Source organism: Engystomops pustulosus, chromosome 6, assembly GCF_040894005.1.
Source record: "Engystomops pustulosus chromosome 6, aEngPut4.maternal, whole genome shotgun sequence".
Classification (NCBI taxonomy): Eukaryota; Metazoa; Chordata; class Amphibia; order Anura; family Leptodactylidae; genus Engystomops; species Engystomops pustulosus.
Window position 1 is genome coordinate 184,577,699 of NC_092416.1, and position 20,283 is coordinate 184,597,981.

Consider the following 20,283-nt stretch of genomic DNA (forward strand, 5'->3'; position numbering starts at 1 on the left):
ATGTGAGGGGCTGGTGGTCCTCCATCATGACGTCCTTGTACACATCTTTGTGTCCTTCTAAATACTCCCACTCCTCCATGGAGAAATAGACAGCCACATCCTGACACCTTATAGGAACCTGACACACACAATGATCCCGTCATCACCCAGATCCCTTCATAGCGTTACTGTATAATGTCCCAGCATTCCCAGCAGTGTCACCTCTCCAGTCAGCAGCTCCAACATCTTGTGGGTGACTTCTAGGATCTTCTGCTCATTGATGTCATCATGTATCAGGGGGTGAGGTGGAGGAGCCGGGATTGGGCTCAGGGTTCTCCCCTGTCCTTCATACACAGGGGCCTGACAGCGCCCACTAGAGGTCTTCTTCACTACTGTGTAATCCTGGTTATGGAGAGACACATTGATAAATCTCCCTCCATACATTTCCAGAATCTCTCACCTCTCCAGTCCTATCATCTGTTATTCCCATAGATAATGATGTCATGTGACATCATCACAATCTCTCACCTCTCCAGTAATATAGAAAAGAATCTCTAGGGTGAGGTTTATTATTCTCTCTGACATCTTGACTCTGTCCATCGTTGACGGGCCAGTGAGGAAATTTTTCTGAAATAAAAATAATCAGAACCAGAGCCTTATTGCAAATCAGGAGGAACACTGTACCATGGCTCAGCTTAAGCGCCGGTACTTGGCAAAAGTGAAGCTACGGGCAATGTCTCCTCTGCCAAACCAATAGCAGCAGCAGGACACCACTGATTTACCCCAATCACTGTTAGCGCCGCACCGGCACCCCTTCTGTAGTACCCCTTATGCACGTCTGTTGAGATTGTGTCCACTTGTTACTGTCACTATTGTATTTCGTACTGTAATTGTTTCACCTTATGTCATGTAATGTGGTCTCGTTGACCTGCATTGTCCTGTAAACGTTTGTTTGTAACTAAGGAACTAGCAGCATGTAAGAACGCTTCTCTCGTAGTGTATGTATGTAACTGTAACATTACGTCTGTCCTGTGTGTAACAACTGCCACAAAACTATTTCCCCCCAGGGGATCAATAAGGTTCTAAAGCAGTGGTGGCACTCGGAGCCATTTCTGTGGGCACTCAGACCATCACCAACTGGGACCAAATCCACCAAGTCCCAGGCAACTTCAGAGATGCTGCTCTCAGCGCTATTTTAAAGCAACACTTCATTGGCTGTTAGGAACTTCAGGAAAAGGGAGAAGGTGTTGACAGAACTGAAACATCTTTGGAGGTCCTCCTGCTGGACCAACCATTTTTCCTCTACAGAGAGACCCTGGAGAGAAGCTTCAACTAGAGTTTGAATTTGCTCTCCTTCTTTCAACTGTATTGGTTGCCGCAGGGGGGGGCGATACAATTGAAAGATGTGAAAGAACAGGTAGCAATAAGTTACTGCTTAAAATGCCATGTTGGCACTTCACTGGAAAATAAGTGGATTTTGGTTGTAGTTTGGGCACTCTGTCTCCAAAAGGTTCGCCATCACTGTTCTATAGTATTGTATCTTATCACAATAACGTACAGTAATACAATTACTGTAATCATTTTACCAGATAGATAGAAGTGAGGGGTCACTGAAAAATTTGCCCGGTAACCCTGACAGACGACACTGGTGACTACATACATACCTCCGCCTGCAGAGCTGTGCTCCAGATATACGTGAGAGGGGGAAAGGATCTGTGATGGTGTCATAGTCATGTGATCATCCCTATGTAAAGGAGGCTTCCAGCTTCGAGGGTAGAGAAGCTATAGGACCTGTGATGATGTCATAGTCATGTGATCATCCCTATGTGTGCGAGGAGTCCGGCTTCAGGGGTGGAGAAGCTATAGGACCTGTGATGATGTCATAGTCATGTGATTAGTCACATGTGTGGGAAGATTCCGGCTATCCCTGTTAGAGACTATCCCTGATCCTCATGTGAGGAAAAGTTCCGACCAGTGATTAGACTGAAGGAAGCCCCACGTGGTGTAATATTATACACCAATAGAACTATTGATCAAATAGGAAATTAAAGTGTCTTTTCCTATACCGAACACAAAAACCCCAGCGCGCCGCTTCTATTTCTCATCCACATTAGATTTCTCATCCACGTTAGAGGGGTGCGACGTGGAGAATACCTGTTTCAACACCTAAGACGGGTTATTGAGAACACTTGGTCATGGTGTTAGACCTCCCACTGCAATACTTCTGCTGTCTTTCCAGAATTTGTTAACACAGTTGCCTGAAATCTGTTATTCTGTTTGATGGTGCACCCATGGGTCCTGGGCTGTATGAATATTATAGCTCCCACATGTCTGGAATCACTTCCTACATCTAGTATTTGAATTGAGCTTTTTGGGGAATGGGGAATGCGCCACTTCTGCGGACACTTCAGGACATTTGGAAAACCTTCAAAGGTCCTGAAATGGCTCTGATGTACATGTGTATTGAGAACATGAAGAAACGTACAAGGCTTACATGGGTGAAGGTTAGACATGAGCGAGCATACTCGTTCGAGCATTAGCGAACTCGCAACTGCTCGGTGCTCGGACGAGTAGTTCGCCCGCCCGAGAAGATGTCATCTCGCGGCGTTTAGATTTTTGGCAGCCAGAAACAGAGCCAATCACAAGCCAGGAGACTCTGCAGTACACCCAGCATCACGTGGTACACTTACATGTCGATAGCAATGGTTGGCTGGCCTGATCAGGTGACCCTGGAATAGACTAGCCCCTGCCCGCGCTGCTCGGATCATTCTCTGTCTGGATGCCGTTAGGAAGAGAGCTGCTGCTGGTCAGGGATAGCGTTAGGGTGTTCTAGTAGATTACTGTTAGGCAGGAGTGATTCTTCAAGAACCTTACTGTTAGGCAGGAGTGATTTTCCAAGAACCTTACTGTTAGGCAGGAGTGATTCTCCAAGAACCCAACAGCCCTTGTTAGGGCTTTTCAAAAGTTAAAGTGACACACTCAGTCACAGCACAAAATCCTTTTGTGTGCTGTCAGTGTAGGTTAGAAATTAGCCATAGCAATCATCTTCTGTGGTTGCTGTCTGATTTCTTCTACATGTTTTGTTCTATAAAAAAAAAACACACAAAAATTTTTTTTACAGTTTATATTTCTGTTTTGTCTATATAATAGACTTTAATTTTGAAAATGTTGAACCCGCGGGCTAGGGGTAGAGGACGAGGGCGTGGGCGTCCAATTACTGCAGGGGTCAGAGGCCGTGGTCCTGGGCGGGGTGAGACACCACCTGCTGATGAGGGAGCAGGGGAACGTCGCAGAGCTACACTCCCTAGCTTCATGTCTCAAGTTACTGGGAATCGTGGTAGAGCACTGTTGAGGCCAGAACAGTGCGAACAGGTGATGTCGTGGATTGCGGACAATGCTTCAACTAATTTGTCCACCAGTCAGTCTTTCACGCAGTCCACCCATGTTACCCAAGTGAGCACTCCTCCAGCTCCTCCACCTCAACCTCCTTCAGCCAGTCTGCCCCCTCCCAGGAAAATTTGGCATTTGAGCCGATATACTCTGAGGAGCTGTTTTCTGGACCCTTCCCAGAGTCACAAACCACTTGTCAGGTTGCTGCTGAGCTCTTTCCCGATGCCCAGGTTTTCCACTGGTTTCAGTCTGTGGGTCATGATGACATTCTTGACGTAGTGGAAGAAGTGTGTAAAGAGGTGTCGGACCATGAGGAGACACGGTTGTCAGACAGTGGTGAAGTTGTTGTCAGGGCAGGAAGTCCGAGGGGGGAGCAGACTGAGGGATCGGAGGATGATGAGGTGACGGGTGAAGACAGTGCTTGTGAGACAGAGGCGAGTCCTATACGAAAACAGGTTGGAAGAGGCAGTGGTGGGGCCAGATGGAGAGGCAGGGCCAGAGCTAGTGCATCAGCGCCAAATGTCTCACGTAGTGAAGCTTCCGTGGCTAGGGCTAGATTTTCTGAAGTCTGGAGGTTCTTTAAAGAAACAGCAGATGACCGACGGACAGGGGTTCCACCACCACTAGCTTAACCACCACCAGTATGCGCAAGCATATGAATGCTAAACACCCCACTCAATGGCACCTCCAGCCGGGCCCACCACTGCTCCTTCCCCTGTGTCATTTGCTACCTCTACTAGTCAGCCCCCTGCCCAGGACCACGGCACAAACACCTCCAGTGCGAAAACCACACCTTCGCCTCCACGATCCTCCATAGCGTCCACCAATGTCTCCATTTGCAGTGTTCAGCTGTCTATACCCCAGACACTGGAGCGCAAGAGGAAATACAGTTCCTACCAACCCAAACGCCCAAGCCCTCAACGTCCACATCTCCAAATTACTCCGCCTGGAGATGCTGCCCTATAGGCTGGTAGAGACCGAGGCCTTTCGCAACCTCATGGCGGCGGCCGCCCCTCAGTGTTCAGTCCCCACCACTTTTTCCGATGTGCCGTCCCAGCCCTGCACCAGCACGTGTCAGACAACATCATCCGTGCCCTGACCATATAGTGCCAACGCCGGGGATTGCGGGGCCTACCTCGGTCACGGTCTCTCAGGCCTACTATGCCTCCTCCTCCAAATTACCATCCGTGGGCATGACGCCATCAGTCGGTAGCTCTAGGCACAGCAGCAGTGCCGTCGCTAAGCGACAGCAGGCGGTGCTCAAACTGATGAGCCTAGGCGATAAAAGGCACACCGCCCAAGAGCTATTACAGGGCATCACGGCGCAGACCGATCTGTGGCTGGCACCGCTGAACCTGAAGCCAGGCATGGTTGTGTGTGACAATAGCCGTAAGCTGGTGGCGGCTCTGCAACTCGGCAAACTGACACATGTGCCATGCCTGGCCCATGTGTTAAATCTCATAGTTCAGTGGTTCCTCAAGACATACCCCAATCTGTCTGATTTGCTCACGAAGGTGCGCGGCATCTGTGCGCATTTCAGAAAGTCAACCACAGATGCTGCCACTCTCAGGGCAGTGCAGCGCCGCCTCCAACAGCCCGCTCACCGACTGTTGTGCGACTGTTGTGCGACGTGCCCACGGGGGGGAATTCAATATTAACCATGTTATCCAGAGTTTACCAGCAGTGCAGAGTGATTGTAGACTGCCAGATGTCAACTCTTACCAGAACTGGTAGTCAGGTCAGTCAACTTCCTGAAGTCTACAATGAGGAGTGGACGTAGATGTCTGATATCTGTCAGGTGCTGAGTAACTTTGAGGAGTCAACACAGATGGTCAGTGGCAATGCCGCCATCATCAGCCTCACCATCCTGCTGCTTGGCCTGTTGAAAACTCAGTCCTTTACTGTTCAGCGTGTATGGGCAGAAGAAGAGGAGTTGGAGGAGGAGGAGGAAATGGAGAGTCAGGCCAGTGAGGGGAGTGAATTCTTGCGTGTTGGGACTCTGGTGCATATGGCAGATTTCATGCTAGGCTGCCTATCCCGTGACCCTCGCGTTCAAAGAATTTATTCCAGCACCGATTACTGGGTATTCACTCTCCTGGACCCACGGTGTAAGCAAAATCTTTCCACTCTCATCCCTGTAGAGGAAAGGAGTGTGAGAATGCATGAATACAAGCAGGCCCTGGTGCACAAGCTGAAACAGTATTTCCCTTCTGACAGCGCTAGCGGCAGAGGGCGTACTTCTGCGGGACAAGTAGCGAGGGAGAGTAGGCGAGCAGGCAGCTTGTACAGCACTGGCAGGGCTACGCTTTACAAGGCCTTTGCCAGTTTTATGTCACCCCAGCAAGACACTGTCACCTGTCCCCAGTCTCGGCAGAGTAGGGCTGATCTTTAAAGAAAGAGGGTGAGGGAGTACGTAGCTGACCATACCATCGTACAGCTCCCTACAACTACTGGGTTTCAAAGCTTGACATGTGGCCCGAACTGTGGCCCGAGATTCTTGCCTGCCCTGCCGCTAGCGTGTTGTCAGAGCGGGTTTTCAGTGCAGCTGGTGGCATCATCACCGATAAGCGTACACGCCTGTCGACTGAATAATGTATGCACTCCTCCTCCTCATTCTCCTCCTTCTCCTCCCCTTTGTACACTAAAGCAGAAGAAACTGGATATTTTTTGCCAGGGCCAACTGGCTCTAGCTATAGTACTCTATGTATTTAATTTTTCTGGAGGGCCACCTACCCGCTCCTCTGGTTTGAAAGCTTTTTTGGACTGCCACATACAGGCACTCAATCTATTTATTTTTTTCATGGAGGGCCACCTACCTGCTCCTCTGGTTTGAAAAGTTTTTTGGACTGCCACATACAGGCACTATCCATATTTAATTGTCTCCATAGCAGCCTCCACATGTCTTCTTTATAGCTGCCTTTATATCGTCCCCTTAGCAAACGAGCTGTGGCAGGCAGAATTTTGGGTTGTTTTCAAGGCTTCCACATCAAACTTGTTAACTTTGTCGCCACCCTGCTGTGTTATCCACAAAATATACCGCCAATCTTTTATCATTTACCGATATTATTTCAGCGCTACTTGCGCATCTGTTTACGTTCCACTCCCCCGCCATAACCAGGCCAATTACTTATAAGAACAGTACTACACTTATCTTACACAAAAGGTTCTTAGAAGTGCTGTTTGTAGCCCCCGCCTGCTTTGAAAATTAGAATTTAGTAAACGCTTCTGGCCCCCAGGCCCATTTTGGGTGGGGAGGAGCCGAGAGACAGGGGCTTGGACAGGCGAAAGCTCGCCTGGCAGCGGACTTCCAGCTCCATCCCAAGATTAGGCAGCCTCAGAGTTTCCTGTCCATTTCGCCTCCACGTTCCTCCACAGCGTCCACCAATGTCTCCATGAGCAACTTTCTACTGTCTATACCCCAGATGCTGGAGCGCGAGAGGAAATACAGCACATCATCCCCTTATCAAACGAGCTGTGTCAGGCAGAATTGTCGGGTGTTTCACCAGATACATAATGGAACTCAGCCCATCTGTCGCCGCCATGCTGGAGACCTGAAGTTTCAATCATAGCAGCGCAATATGGATACCCCTTACTGTCGCTCTTAATCATGGAAGTCGTCTCCATGGCTGCCTCCACATGTCGTCCCCTTAGCAAACGAGCTGTGTCAGGCTCATTTTTTGGGTGCTTCACCAGATACGTTATGGAACTTGGTCACTAAGTCGCCACCATGCTGTGTTATCAACTAAATATACCGTCAACCTTTTGTTCACATAGGAAATCATTTCAGCGCTTCTTGCTCACCTCCTTTGGTTCCTCTCTGCCACCTTAACCAGGCAAAATACTGATACATACAGTGCTACACGTTATCCTCGCCAAAAGGAATTTTTTAAATTGGTTTGAAGCCTGGGTCCATTTGGGGTATGTCGCCATGCTACTCTCTAGCCTGCCGCTGCCTCTGCATGCCGTCCCCTATAGTGTCAGGGTCAATTATTGGATGTTTTAGATGCTATCTAGCCTCTTTCAGTCACTCTTTCATCGCCATGCTGTTGCAGATAATTTTGGCATAATGGTGCGATTAAGCAGCCTCAGAGGCATCCATGCATGCTGCAGCTGCTGTTTCCTGTCCATTAACGTGGTTTTTCTCCATCATTTTCTGAGGTTTCCAGGTGTTTGGCCAAGCTTCCCTGTGCAGAGCCTTGGTCCCCTTGAAAAATGCTCGAGTCTCCCTTTGACTTCAATGGGGTTCATTATTCGAAACGGGCACTCGAGCATCGGAAAAAGTTCTAATCGAGTAACGAGCACTCGAGCATTTTAGTGCTCGCTCATCTCTAATCTCATTATTATTGAGGTCTTGCATGAATTCATGCAATTCACCTTCAGTCCCCTGTCAGATCATTATCACGTCATCAATGAAGCGTGACCACATATGAACTTTGTCAGCATGGCGTGTAGGATTAGTCAAGAAAATTTCCCTTTCCCACATCCCCAGGAACAAATTGGCATATGAGGACGCACAAAACGCCCCCATTGCCCTTCCCTGGAGCGGTAGGTAAAGGGTCTCACGAAACATAAAAAAATTATGCGACAAAGCGAATTCCAGAAGTGTAACTAAAAACGCTATAATTTCTGGTTCCAGACCAGATATTGTGAGAAAGTATTGTGTGGCTCTCAAGCCATCAGCATGGCGTACTGATGTATATAGATTCTACATCACATATATCTAACCACATATCAGGCGCTAACTGGATTCCTTCCATCTTTCTCAATATGTCTGTCATGTCCTTAAAGGGGTATTCCCATCTGGGCATTTACATTTAATTTAATTCATTTGCCACATGTAAACATTTCTTCAATTGGATGTTATTAAAAAAAATGTTCCTGTGTGAAGATAATTTCTCATAAATGTAGTCATGTTGTCCCTTAGAAACGAGATCGTTTCCTCGGATATGACCACCTCACAATTTGGCAGCAGTGACCTGACATGCGCTATTGAGCCCTGCCTGACCACCTGGATTCAGCGATCATTACCACAGGACGACTGTAGTATATACAGTAACTCCTGGACATTTCATGTACCAAAACTGTTTGTTTCTTTGTGCAATCCCTCCAGCAGAGGTGGCCGTAACCAAGGAGTCAGTGTGGTTTCTAAGGGACGATATCACTACATTTATGAGAAATTATCTTCACACAGGAACATTTTTTAATGACATCTAATTGAAGAAATGTATATATATGGCAGATTAATGAAACTGAATGTGAATGCCCAGATGAGAATACCCCTTTAAGGTATGATGGAAGCAGCTCCACCAATGGTCGAAGAAAGGGATCAACGTACTTGCAGATTGGTTCACATAAGCTTCCTATGCCGGAAACGATCGGGCGTCCTGGAGGGTTATTCAATGCTTTATGTACTTTGGGAAGTAGGTAGAAACTTGACACTTTTGGGAATTGTGGTAACAGTGCAGATGCTTAATTCTTTGTGATGATTCCATTCTCCATGGCATCTGTAAGAATTATGGACAGTTCATCTGTGTACTTGTGTGGATTAAATGTGGATTAAATGTTAATCTTTTGTAACATGCCACATCCCTCAGTTGACGTAGGGCCTCTTTTTCATAGGCCTTAGTTGACCAAATCACCACATTACCCCCTTTGTCAGAGGGTTTGATTACATTGTCACTCATTCTGCTCAACTCTCTTATCGCTTCCCTTTGGGTCAATGAACAATTACCCATTTTTCCCATCCTAGATAGTTTTTGTAAATCTCTAGTCACCAGTTTGACAAATAAGTCAATACTCTGGTATCCTGAGAATAGCTTAGATTTGGGGAGCAGAGAGGAAGGAAACTTACCCGTTGTCGTCAGTCCCTCTTGTTCGTTCATCAATTCATCCAGGGCTCTTAATGCTGCCTGTTCATGTGCTGCTGGAAAGTGGTGTGGGTCAATTTCTTTCTGAAAATTTTTTTTTTTTTAAAAATGAATTTCCGTGCGAAAAGGTGAAGATCCTTTATGGCTGCAAAGCGATCAAATGGTGAATTAGTTGAGAAAGACTTGCCCAAACTAAGAACCTCTGTCTGAGTTTCCATCAAAGTCTTTCTGTCCAGACGCATTACAGAAAGAGGTAGAGGAAGAACTGGCTAGCAAGATGTGGAGCTGATGGCAAACCTGGCAGAGGAACAAAGTGGGACATCTTCGAAAAATGTTCAGTCACCACCCAGATGACAGTATTGCCTGATGAAGGCGGCAGGTCCGTGATGAAGTCCATGGCCACATGAGTCCACAGACAACTGTGTATCGGCAATGACATCCAAGTCACGACAGAGGGCGTCAGCCTTGATGTTCTTCTCAGCTGGATGGAAATGAATGATGAAATCGAACCGGGAGAAGCTGAGTGACCAGCTTGCTTGACGTGGATTGAGTCGCTGAGCAGTCTGGAGATAGAGGAGGTTCTTGTGGTCCATGTAAATGCTGACTGGAAAACAAGCTCCCTCCAGGAGGCAACGCCACTCTTCTAAGGCGAGCTTAATCGCCAGCAGTTCTCGATCTCCTATAGAATAATTCCTCTCTGCGGAGGAGAAGGTCGTGGAAAATAATCCACAGGTGAGGGTTCGACCTTTCTGCGTGAGCACCACACCGGCCCCTACTGAGGAGGCATCCACTTCCAGATGGAAAGGCCTCTCTGTGTTGGTACGTAGAAGAACTGGAGCTGAAGCAAACATAGACTTTAAGTTCTTGAAGGCCTCCTCAGCTGTCGAAGGCCAGAGACGTGGGGTTGGCACCCTTCTTGGTGGGTGCCACAATAGGAAACACCAGAGAGGAGAAGTCCTGGATGAACTGCCGGTAGTAATTCATGAAGCCCAGGAACCACTGTATAGCGCGTAGTCCTACAGGACGAGGCCACTGAAGAACTGCAGATAGCTTGGCAGGATCCATCCGGAGACCTCTTTCGGAGAGGATATAGCCGAGATATGGAAGACTCCGCTGATGGAATTGGCACTTCTCAAGTTTGGCGTAAAGGCAATTGGCCCTTAAATGAATGAGGACTTGCCGTATGTGGGTCTCAAGGTCCGGAGAGAATACCAGAATGTCGTCCAAATAGACCACTACACAGACATAAAGCAAGTCTCTAAAGATGTCATTAACAAATTCCTGGAGGCAGGTGCGTTACAGAGTTCAAACGGCATCACCAGGTACTCAAAGTGTCCATCACGGGTATTAAAAGCAGTCTTCCACTTGTCTCCCTGGCGGATACGAATGAGGTTGTAGGCCCCACGAAGACGGTCAAACAGATCCGTGATCAACGGCAATGGATAGCGGTTCTTAACTGTGACCTTGTTAAGACCGCGGTAGTCAATTCATGGATGGAGTCACCCTTCCTTTTCGGTCACAAAGAAAAAGCCTGCTCCAGCCGGAGACTTGCGTATGAATCCCCTCTGCAGGTTTTCTTTTACATAGTCCAACATGGCTGCGGTTTCTGGTACGGAGAGTGGGTACACATGGCCTCGCGGAGGGGAAGTATCCGGCAGCAGATCCACAGGACAGTCATAGGGGCAGTGAGGCGGCAACGTCTCGGCCTGCTTCTTCGAGAAGATGTCAAAAAGTCCTTATAGCAAGCGGGAAGACCCTCCAGGGGCTTGAGATTCACAGAAGAAACCAAGACTGGATGAGGTATCTCCACACAGCGAGACTGGCAATCAGGACCCCACTGAAGGATCTCCCCCATCTTCCACTTAAAAACGGGTGTATGGAGCTGCAACCATCATAGTATATCATAGTATATAAGGCTGGAAGGAGACACAAGTCCATCAAGTCCAACCATGGTAGACCCAACAGGATGGAGGGCCGGGGATGTGATGCCGGGAGACCAGAGCGGCATCCAGGAAGTTCCCTGCAGAACCGGAGTCCAAGAAGGCAGAGACCTGGAACTGGGTGCCAGTGCCAATGCTGAGAAGCTCCGGAATAATGAGGTGTGCAGAAGCTTTGCTTACACCTAGGGACACTTCTCCCAAGAACCCTAGGTGCTGGAGTTTCCCAGACGCTGGGGACGGATAGGGCAAGACCCAAGGAAGTTTCCCTAACGTCTTCCGATATGCTCCTGGGAAGAGAGTCTGGCTCTGTCCACCTCCATAGGCTCCTCTGCAGATGGTACGACCTGAGGCTGGAGCGGCCATTGGAAAGCAGGAGCCAGGTGATGAAGGCGTCGTGGGCAGGCTTGGGGTTGCTTCAGGCGTAACTCTTCGGCACGCTCCCTAAACCGCATGTCAATCCGGGTGGCCAGGGTGATGAGACCACTCAGGGTAGACGGTAGATCACGAGCGGCTAGAGCGTATTTAACATGAGAGGAGAGTCCCTTTTTAAAAGCTGCGGACAGGGCCGTGTTTTTCCAGGAGAGTTCCAAGGCCAGTGTATAGAACTAGACAGCATATTCTCCCACGGAAGTGTTCCCCTGGCGCAGATTCCACAGCGCAGTCAGCCGAGGAGGCTCGTGCAGGTTCTTTAAACACGGACCGGAGCTCCACCAGAAATGTCATGAGAGTAGCCATGACCGGGTCGTCTCTCTCCCAAACAGGGGTAGCCCAGGCCAGGGCTTTCTCGGAGAGGAGACTGACGATGAATGCCACCTTGGATCGCTCTGTGACAAATTGAGATGGCATGACTTCAGCACTGGGTTACATAGACATGGGTTGGGCATAGACAGCCGTAGCCTAGGTTCAGCGGCAGGAAGACAGGTTGGGATAGCAGCAGCTGCGGGAGCAGTCTCTGGAACCTGTTGCTGATGTTGAGCAGCTAGCAGCTGTTGCAGCATGGCGGTGACCTGTCCCAGCTGGTCGCGTTAACCGACAACCGGCGGGATTGCTGAACCACAATGGTGGCAAGATCAGGCCGACCGGGAAGCAGAACCTCGGCCCTGAATCTTACTGTCAGGATTCGGGATGAGTGGATCCTCTGGACCACCGCGGGAGGTGGTACTAGCCGACAGCTGGGACCGGAATCTAAGTGGCACCTGGTCTTCACCAGAGCCCGCTGCAAAGCAAGATGGTCTTGAGGTAGGGTACCACCAGGTCATTCTACAGGTGCGACTAGCCCACGGTGGCAGCCGATGTCGAGGTACCTTAACAGAAAACAGTCTCGAGGTTGGGTCCAGGCACAAGTTCAGGGCAGGCGGCAGAGATGCAATGTCATGTCCAATCCAGGGTCAGCAACGGGAGGTCCACGCAGATGGGAAAGGGAACACAGGCACACGGGACACAGGAAATCGGGAACACAACAACACGAAGGAATTCTGGTAACACAAGAACACGGAGAGACTCTGGTAACACAGGAACATGGCAACACAGGAACACACTGGAATGCAGGAATACTCAGGAATGTCGCAAAATCTTTTTAAGCTGGCGCGCGCCTCTAGGACTCGGGTACGCTCGTGCTTCCAAAAGGCAGAAAATTCTACCTTGGGGTCAAAATAAAAAACTGTCTGGTTCCCTTGGACTTTATTACTGATCTGCCAATATAAACTAGAAGTTCTAGTGCTTGGGTGGCAGATGATAAGTTCTCTATGACGGCCTAATAGCGCTCTTTTTTTTATAATTGTATCTTTATTATCATTTTTCAAAAAAGACATAACAAGAATTATCAAGTACATATTTTTCAATAATAATACGAGAGTAAGACAGAGTTTGTCCCATGGAATATTAAAAATTGCACTTTCCATTGGCATAACACGAGGCTTTGAACCTAAGCCTAACAGTATAATGTTCCCAGAATATTAAAGCTATGCAAAAGAAGCTGCAAGATATTTCATTTCTACAGGTCTCCGTCTAAAAATCTGTGGGTAGATTCAAACTGCGATATATTTCTCCTACATTGGAGGCACCTGGAGGACGTAGAAAAGGACAAAAAAAACAGACAGAGGGAAGCCATTCATACTTACAATAACAACAAATAACATTTCAAAAGGGGGTATCCATATCACTCTCCCTCTCCCACCCGCTCTTCTACCGAGAAGCGATCCCATTGCTCACATGTTTTATCAAACAATGAAATGCGATTATTCAGGGAGGCAGTCAGGGATTCCATACTGCGAGTTTCCCTTACCCTGGAGAGTGGGTCCATTCAAGAGGGAAGGGGCTTGCCTTTTCCAGAAATGCTCTATCAAACACCTCGCAGCCGTGAGTATGTGTAAACTCAGTTTAGTAGCTGTCTTGGCCATGGGCTGAGGGGAGACATTCAACAGGTAAAATAAAGGAGAGTGGAATATCCACCGCTACCACCGCCTGGAGGAGAGTCTTCACCTCCTGCCAAAAAGGCTGTATGAATGGACATGTCCAGAAGATGTGCTGAATAGTCCCCCCAACTCCATAATTTTATTGTGAATGAAATAGGGCCTAGCTGAGAGCTGGGTAACGCGGGTGCCTCTATAGGACAGAGATAGGAGTTAGAAAAATTATGGTTGGCTCCCTTTCACCCTAACTCCATCCATTTAGAAAATGCCAACAGGGTAGACCATGCCAGAATACGCTGCAAGTGTGTTGCCCAGTAATACCTGGTTATATCCGCCACCGATAAACCCCCCTTGGATTTGTCAGAGATCAAAACAGTCGTAGAGATCCTGTGTCTCTTCTTCGCCCATATAAAGTGTAATAGCGCCCAGTGACACTGATACTGGTAACGTTTCGAAAAGATAAAGCAGCTTAGGCAGGATAGTCATTTTACCGCCGCTATCCTGCCAAAAAGGGAAAGGGGAAGGCTGTTCCAGCTAATAGCGCTCTTTAAGCTGTTAGATTTGAAGTTGAACTTCTTATTCTTTCATCCTCAGACTACAGGACAAACTGCATTTTTGGCAGCCTGTGCTCCATGTAGTGTCACTTTTGCACTGCTATCAATCCTGAGATGCCTCAGCAGGAAATGTGGAAAAGCCTCAGCACTACATCAGAAAACACTGTCAGGGCCAAGTCCATCCCTAGTGTTAGGGCTTATTCACATGGCCGTCTGCGGGGACATACATGCGGCCGCATGTACGTCCCCATAGACTGCAATAGCGACACAGCGGGGATCCGGTGCCACACACTGCAAAAAGATAGAGCATGCTCTATCTTTCGGTGTGTATGCGGCCGTTCGCCGCTATTCTCTATGGAGGGAGGAGGGGTCACCTCCTCCTCCACTCCAGCACACGGCGGTATGCTCGCACGGCGGCATACCGCGTGTGAATGTACCCTTAAGGTGTATAATGAAGTTATTTCTGATTTCTTCAGCCACTATAAAGAGAGACCAAGCTGTCTGTTTCATCATCATCATTTCTTTAAAGATGGGGCAGCGACAATTATATTTTATAAGTAAATGTCTGGTAACTAGTAACAAATTCTTAGATCTTAAAATTAAATATAGATATGACTTGGAATCATCCGTTTTTTAACGTGTTCCTCTTAGTACATCACACAATCTAAGGCTAAGATACAGAAAAACGGAATCTAAGATAAGATAAGATAAAATAAAATAATCCTTTATTAGTCCCACAGTGGGGAAATTCACAGGAAATTCCCTGAAGGGGAATCAAAGAATATATTGATGCTACACACATGGAAAATACATGAGAGTAGCAAGAAAGACATGTGTCAAGTTGCCATAATTATCAACAATATTTTATTAAAGTTTATACAAAACAGGAAACTCAATGGACGAAAATATAAAAACAATTAAAACACGAAAATGCAGGTCAACTGCCTTCGTGACCAAACATAGCAGGTAATGTCATATGATAGTGACAAGCATTCTGCTGCAGGGCCCCCCAGAACACTCCATAGGAACAATAATGAAGTCAATACCACGCAATGTACTCTAGCGGCAACAAAAGTAAATAAACTACACAGTGTAGGGGTCTAAGCAAAAAGGACCGAGTGTGTACCAACTCCATGAAACGCCACCAGGGCAATAATGGAGCCGCGGCGATACGCGTGGGGCATTGCCTGGGCTCCCTCCGGACCACCATAATACATCTGGTAACACCCTGTCTTTAGCTTTGCACACAGTCATCTGGGTCATTTGTTTCATCTGGTTGTACCGTCAGGACTTATTGCCCTGGTGGCGTTTCATGGAGTTGGTACACACTCGGTCCTTTTTGTTTAGACCCCTACACTGTGTAGTTTATTTACTTTTGTTGCAGCTAGAGTACATTGCGTGGTATTGACTTCATTAGTGTTCCTATGGTGTGTTCTGGGGGGCCCTGCAGCAGAATGCTTGTCACTATCATATGACATTACCTGCTATGTTTGGTCACGAAGGCAGTTGACCTGCATTTTCGTGTTTTAATTGTTTTTATATTTTCGTCCATTGAGTTTCCTGTTTTGTATAAACTTTAATAAAATATTGTTGATAATTATGGCAACTTGACACATGTCTTTCTTTCTTCTCACAATCTAAGGCTAAAACATCTGCGATCTGTTGCCAAAACATTTCCCCCCGATTTATAACGTGAATTCTTCTTTACCACTGTGGATGCGCTTTTGATGGTTAGCAAGATCCGGTTTCTGAGAAAAACATTTTCCGCAATCTAAACATGAAAATGGCTTCTCCCCTGTGTGAATTCTCTGATGTCTAACGAGATCTGTTTTATGGGCAAAACATTTCCCACATTCTGTACATGAAAATGGCTTCTCCCCTGTGTGACTTCTTTGATGTGAAACAAGATTTTTAATGCAGGAAAAACATTTTCCACATTCTGAACATGAAAATGGTTTCTCTCCCGTGTGAGTTCTCTGATGTCTAACAAGATTTTCAGTGTAGGAGAAACATTTTCCACATTCTGAACAGGAATACGGCTTCTCCCCTGTGTGAATTCTCTGATGTCTAACAAGATTTCTCATGGTTGGAAAACATTTCCCACATTCTGAACATGAAAATGGCCTTTCCCCTGTGTGAATTCTCTGATGTCTAACAAAACTTCCAAAGTGTAGAAAACTTTTCCCACATTCTGAACATGAAAATGGCTTTTCCCCTGTGTGAGTTCTCAGATGTTTGTTAAGATGAGATTTTATCCTAAAACCTTTTCCACATTCTGAACATGAAAATGGCTTTTCTCCTGTGTGGTTCATTTGATGAATAAGGAGCTCATTATTTTGATTAAAACATTTCCCACATTCTGAACATGAATACATCTCCCCTGTGTGAATTCTCTGATGTCTTACAAGACTTCTTTTCTCTTTAAAACTTTTCCCACATTCTGAACATATAAATAGCAGTTTCCCTGTATGACTTATGATAATGTTCTTTGCAGTTCCTGATGTTTCTGTAGATGGAACCAATTTAATAGGATCAGGCGATAGATTAGTATTGTGAAGGTCTGAGGATTCATCTGGGATGTTGTCCTGCTCTTCGGATGTATCTTCTGTCATATAAGGTTCCTCTGCTTCAGATTCTGATATCATATGTTCATCTGAGCTCTTGGTACAGTCATCTGCAAAAGATGAACATTGGCTGTGAGAAAACTCTCTCCTGCTTACCATAAGGTTCTGTATTATTACTGATGTAACATCTCAGCCTCCTCCTCCGAGGTCCTGGTGAACAGTATTCCTGACCCTCATAGCTCCCACCTTCCAGCTTTTCTTACTCTATGTCTCCATGTTCTGTATTGTGTTATCACTCGTCTCTGCTTTATCTAGTGGTTACTACTCACCTGGGCAGTTACCTGTAGGAATCTCCTCCTTACATCGCTCATCGCCCCTCACATATGTCTCTGGAGCAGTAATATTCTTCACATCTTCATCCTGATACAAAAAAAAGGGTGAAAAGTTGGAAAAGTCACCAGACAATGAAGAAGGTTCTTTTTAACCCCCAACTTGGACACTATAAAATCTGTCCTCCACTCAGGGCAGATGAATCTGTGACCCTGTGTACCCCTTTACTAAATGTCTTGAGAGGCCTAAGAATTTTACTAGGGATTGCTCCACCAGATCTATAAAGGGAAACATCCAAAACTTACTGTAGCAGTTTGCCCAGAACATGAATACGGCTTCTCCCCTGTGTGAATGTTCTGATGTCTACCAAGATATGATTTCTGAAACTGATTTTCTTTGAAACATTCTGAACATGAATACGTCTTCTCCCCCGTGCGAATTCTTTGATGTCTAAAAAAATTTCTTTTCCCTGTATAACTTTTCCCACTTTCTGAACATATAAATAGCAGTTCCTCTGTATGACTTATGATAATGTTCTTTGCAGTTCCTGATGATTCCGTAGATGGAACCAATTTAATAGGATCAGGCGATAGATTGGTCCTGTGAAGGTCTGAGGATTCATCTGGGATGTTGTCCTGCTCTTCGGATGTATCTTCTGTCATATAAGGTTCCTCTGCTTCAGATTCTGATATCATGTGTTCCTCTGAGCTCTTGGTACAGTCATCTGCAAAAAATGAACATTGGCTGTGAGAAAACTGTTTCCAGTGCACCAAAAGGTTCTGTATTATTACTGATGTAACATCTCAGTCTCCTCCTCCGAGGTCCTGGTGAGCAGTATTCCTGACCCTCATAGCTCCCACCTTCCAGCTTTTCTTAGTCTATGTCTCCATGTTCTGTATTGTGTTATCACTCGTCTCTGCTTTATCTAGTGGTTACTACTCACCTGGGCAGTTACCTGTAGGAATCTCCTCCTTACATCGCTCATCGCCCCTCACATATGTCTCTGGAGCAGTAATATTCTTCACATCTTCACCCTGATACAAGAAAAAGGTTGAAAAATTGGAAAAGTCACCAGACAATGAAGAAGGTTCTTTTTAACCCCCAACTTGGACACTATAAAATCTGTCCTCCACTCAGGGCAGATGAATCTTCGACCCAGTGTACCCCTTTACTAAAAGTCTTGAGAGGCCTAAGAATTTTACTAGGGATTGCTCCACCAGATCTATAAAGGGAAACATCCAAAACTTACTGTAGCAGTTTGCCCTCCCTAATTGGTTATGCATGAAACCAAGCCTTTTTTTCATACAGGTTTCAATTTCAAAAACAAAAACTAAGAATAAAGAAAACTCGTCATTTGGAGTGCAAAGAGAATGTCACGGGTGCTCCTGCGACCCATGTCCCAAGTTGCAGGCACACCAAAGTGCCTCCCTGTGCCCCATCGCGCCAGCAGCAGGTTTACTTACCTAGCTGTGCTCCAGCGATGGTCTTCTCACTGCAGCGTGCGCGCCCGCCTCCTAGAGCTTGTGTGCCGGCCGTCTGAAATTTAAAGGGCCAGCGCACCACTAATTGGCGTTGGCCGTCTGATCTATAAATAGGCAACCTCTTCCCTTATGCTCCACCAGATCTTTGTGCCCTTATACCATTGAGAAAGCATTCCCTTACTGTCTGTGCAGTACCCGTTGTAAACTCCTACTATGTTCCTGATATTGATTCTTTGCCGCCTGTCTTGACCTTCCGCACCTTCCCGACTCCGAACTTGTCCTGCCTGTCCTGACCTTCCGCCTGACAACAACTGTTGACTCTATACCTCGCCTTGGTTGCCACCGCTAGCAAGTCGCGCCTGTGTGGTGACCTGGTGGTATCCCGCCCCAGCAAGTATAACCCGCTTTGTGGCGGGTTCTGGTAAAAACCAGGTGTCACTTAGATCCTGCTCCCAGGTGTCGGCTAGCGACATCGCTCGCAGGGTCTACTACCCCGACCCTGACAGTAAGATCCGGCCATGGATCCCACCAAGGTTCCCTTGCCAAAACTGGTTGACCTCACCACCATCGTGGTTCAGCAGTCACAGCAGATTGCAGGACAAGCAACTTTCTCATCTCACCGCCATCATGCAGCAGTTCCTGATCACCCAGCAGCATCCTGTTCCTACAGCTACTCTGCCGCCTACTGAACCCCATGCAGTCCAAATATGACAGAGATGCCAAGTCGTGCAGGGGCTTCATCACCCAGTGCTCACTGCACATTGAGCTGATGCCACCGCAGTTCCCCACAGAGAGGCTTAAGGTGGCATTTGTGGTCAGTCTACTCTCCGGAAAAGCCCTGGCATGGGCCACCCCCCCTCTGGGATAGGAACAACCCGGTCATTGCCAACATCACCGCGTTCCTCACGGAATTCCGGGCCGTCTTTGAGGAACCAGCCCAGGCATCATCTGCTGAGACCACCTTGTTGAAGGATGACCTGCAGAAGGGGTTTATACGCGAGTCCTCTCCTCCTGCTGATGCAGGGTTCTTTTTTCGTGGCCAAAAAGGATGGCTCACTCCGTCCATGCATAGACTATTGTGGCCTTAACAAAATTACAGTGAAGAGTCGCTACCCATTGCTTTTGATCACAGAACTTTTCGACCGCCTTTGTGCAGCCAAGGGGTTTACCAAACTAGACCAACATGGCGCGTATTACCTCATCCATATCTGTGAAGGCGATGAGTGGAAGACTGCCTTCAATACTCCTAATGGGCACTTTGAGTATCTCGTCATGCGTTTGGACTCTAAAGCACCAGCTGTATTCTAGGAGTCCATCAACAACATTTTCAGAGATTTGCTATATACTGTGTTGTGGTCTACCTGAACGATATCCTGGTGTTCTCTGCAGACCTCGAGTCCCATCAGATTCAGGTACGACAAGTTCTCAGGTGCCTAAGCGCCAAACTCGAGAAATGTCAGTTTCATCAGAAGAGTCTTCCATTCCTCGGTTACCTCATCTCTGACAAAGGACTACAGATGGATCCTATCAAGTTATCTGTGGTACTTCAGTGGCCTTGCCCAGTAGGACTTTCTGCTATCCAGAGATTCCTGGGATCCGCTAATTACTATCGGCAGTTCATTCCGCATTTCTCCCATTGTGGCACTGGCAAAGAGAAACACCAATCCTAAGCTGTGGCCTCCAGCGGCCGAAGAAGCTTTCTCCAAGCTGAACTCTGCCTTTGCATCTGCTCCTGTTCTCAACCAGCCCGATACTGAGAAACAGTTC

At 47.1% G+C, this 20,283-nt stretch overlaps 2 protein-coding genes and 1 long non-coding RNA gene across 3 annotated transcripts in view; all 3 read right to left on the minus strand.

Annotated features, from left to right (window-relative positions):
- Positions 1 to 20,283, minus strand: part of LOC140065391 (uncharacterized) — a 59,617-nt gene that overhangs the window by 35,204 nt on the left and 4,130 nt on the right. The gene's annotated exons all lie outside the window — the stretch shown is intronic.
- On the minus strand, positions 181 to 1,788 carry LOC140065440 (uncharacterized). The gene is made up of 3 exons (XR_011847903.1): positions 1,644 to 1,788; positions 508 to 606; positions 181 to 381 (listed from the first exon to the last, which is right to left on the minus strand). It is a non-coding gene; the product is annotated as an uncharacterized lncRNA (long non-coding RNA).
- LOC140065399 (uncharacterized) lies at positions 15,188 to 17,756 on the minus strand. The gene is made up of 3 exons (XM_072113016.1): positions 17,341 to 17,756; positions 17,035 to 17,125; positions 15,188 to 16,815 (listed from the first exon to the last, which is right to left on the minus strand). The coding sequence occupies exons 1-3, from the start codon at positions 17,728 to 17,730 to the stop codon at positions 15,827 to 15,829; spliced, it is 1,470 nt and encodes a 489-aa protein (XP_071969117.1). The 5' UTR covers positions 17,731 to 17,756; the 3' UTR covers positions 15,188 to 15,826.

What these genes read in the sequence shown, in the direction of transcription:
- LOC140065399 (XM_072113016.1), bottom strand. Translation starts at nt 17,730, where the DNA reads ATGATATCAGAATCTGAAGCAGAGGAACCTTATATGACAGAAGATACA. An exon ending in GTTCTGGGCAAACTGCTACA is followed by an intron (nt 17,126 to 17,340) that starts GTAAGTTTTGGA and finishes TTTTTGTATCAG; the next exon opens with GATGAAGATGTGAAGAATAT. An exon ending in TCCTACAGGTAACTGCCCAG is followed by an intron (nt 16,816 to 17,034) that starts GTGAGTAGTAAC and finishes CATCTTTTGCAG; the next exon opens with ATGACTGTACCAAGAGCTCA.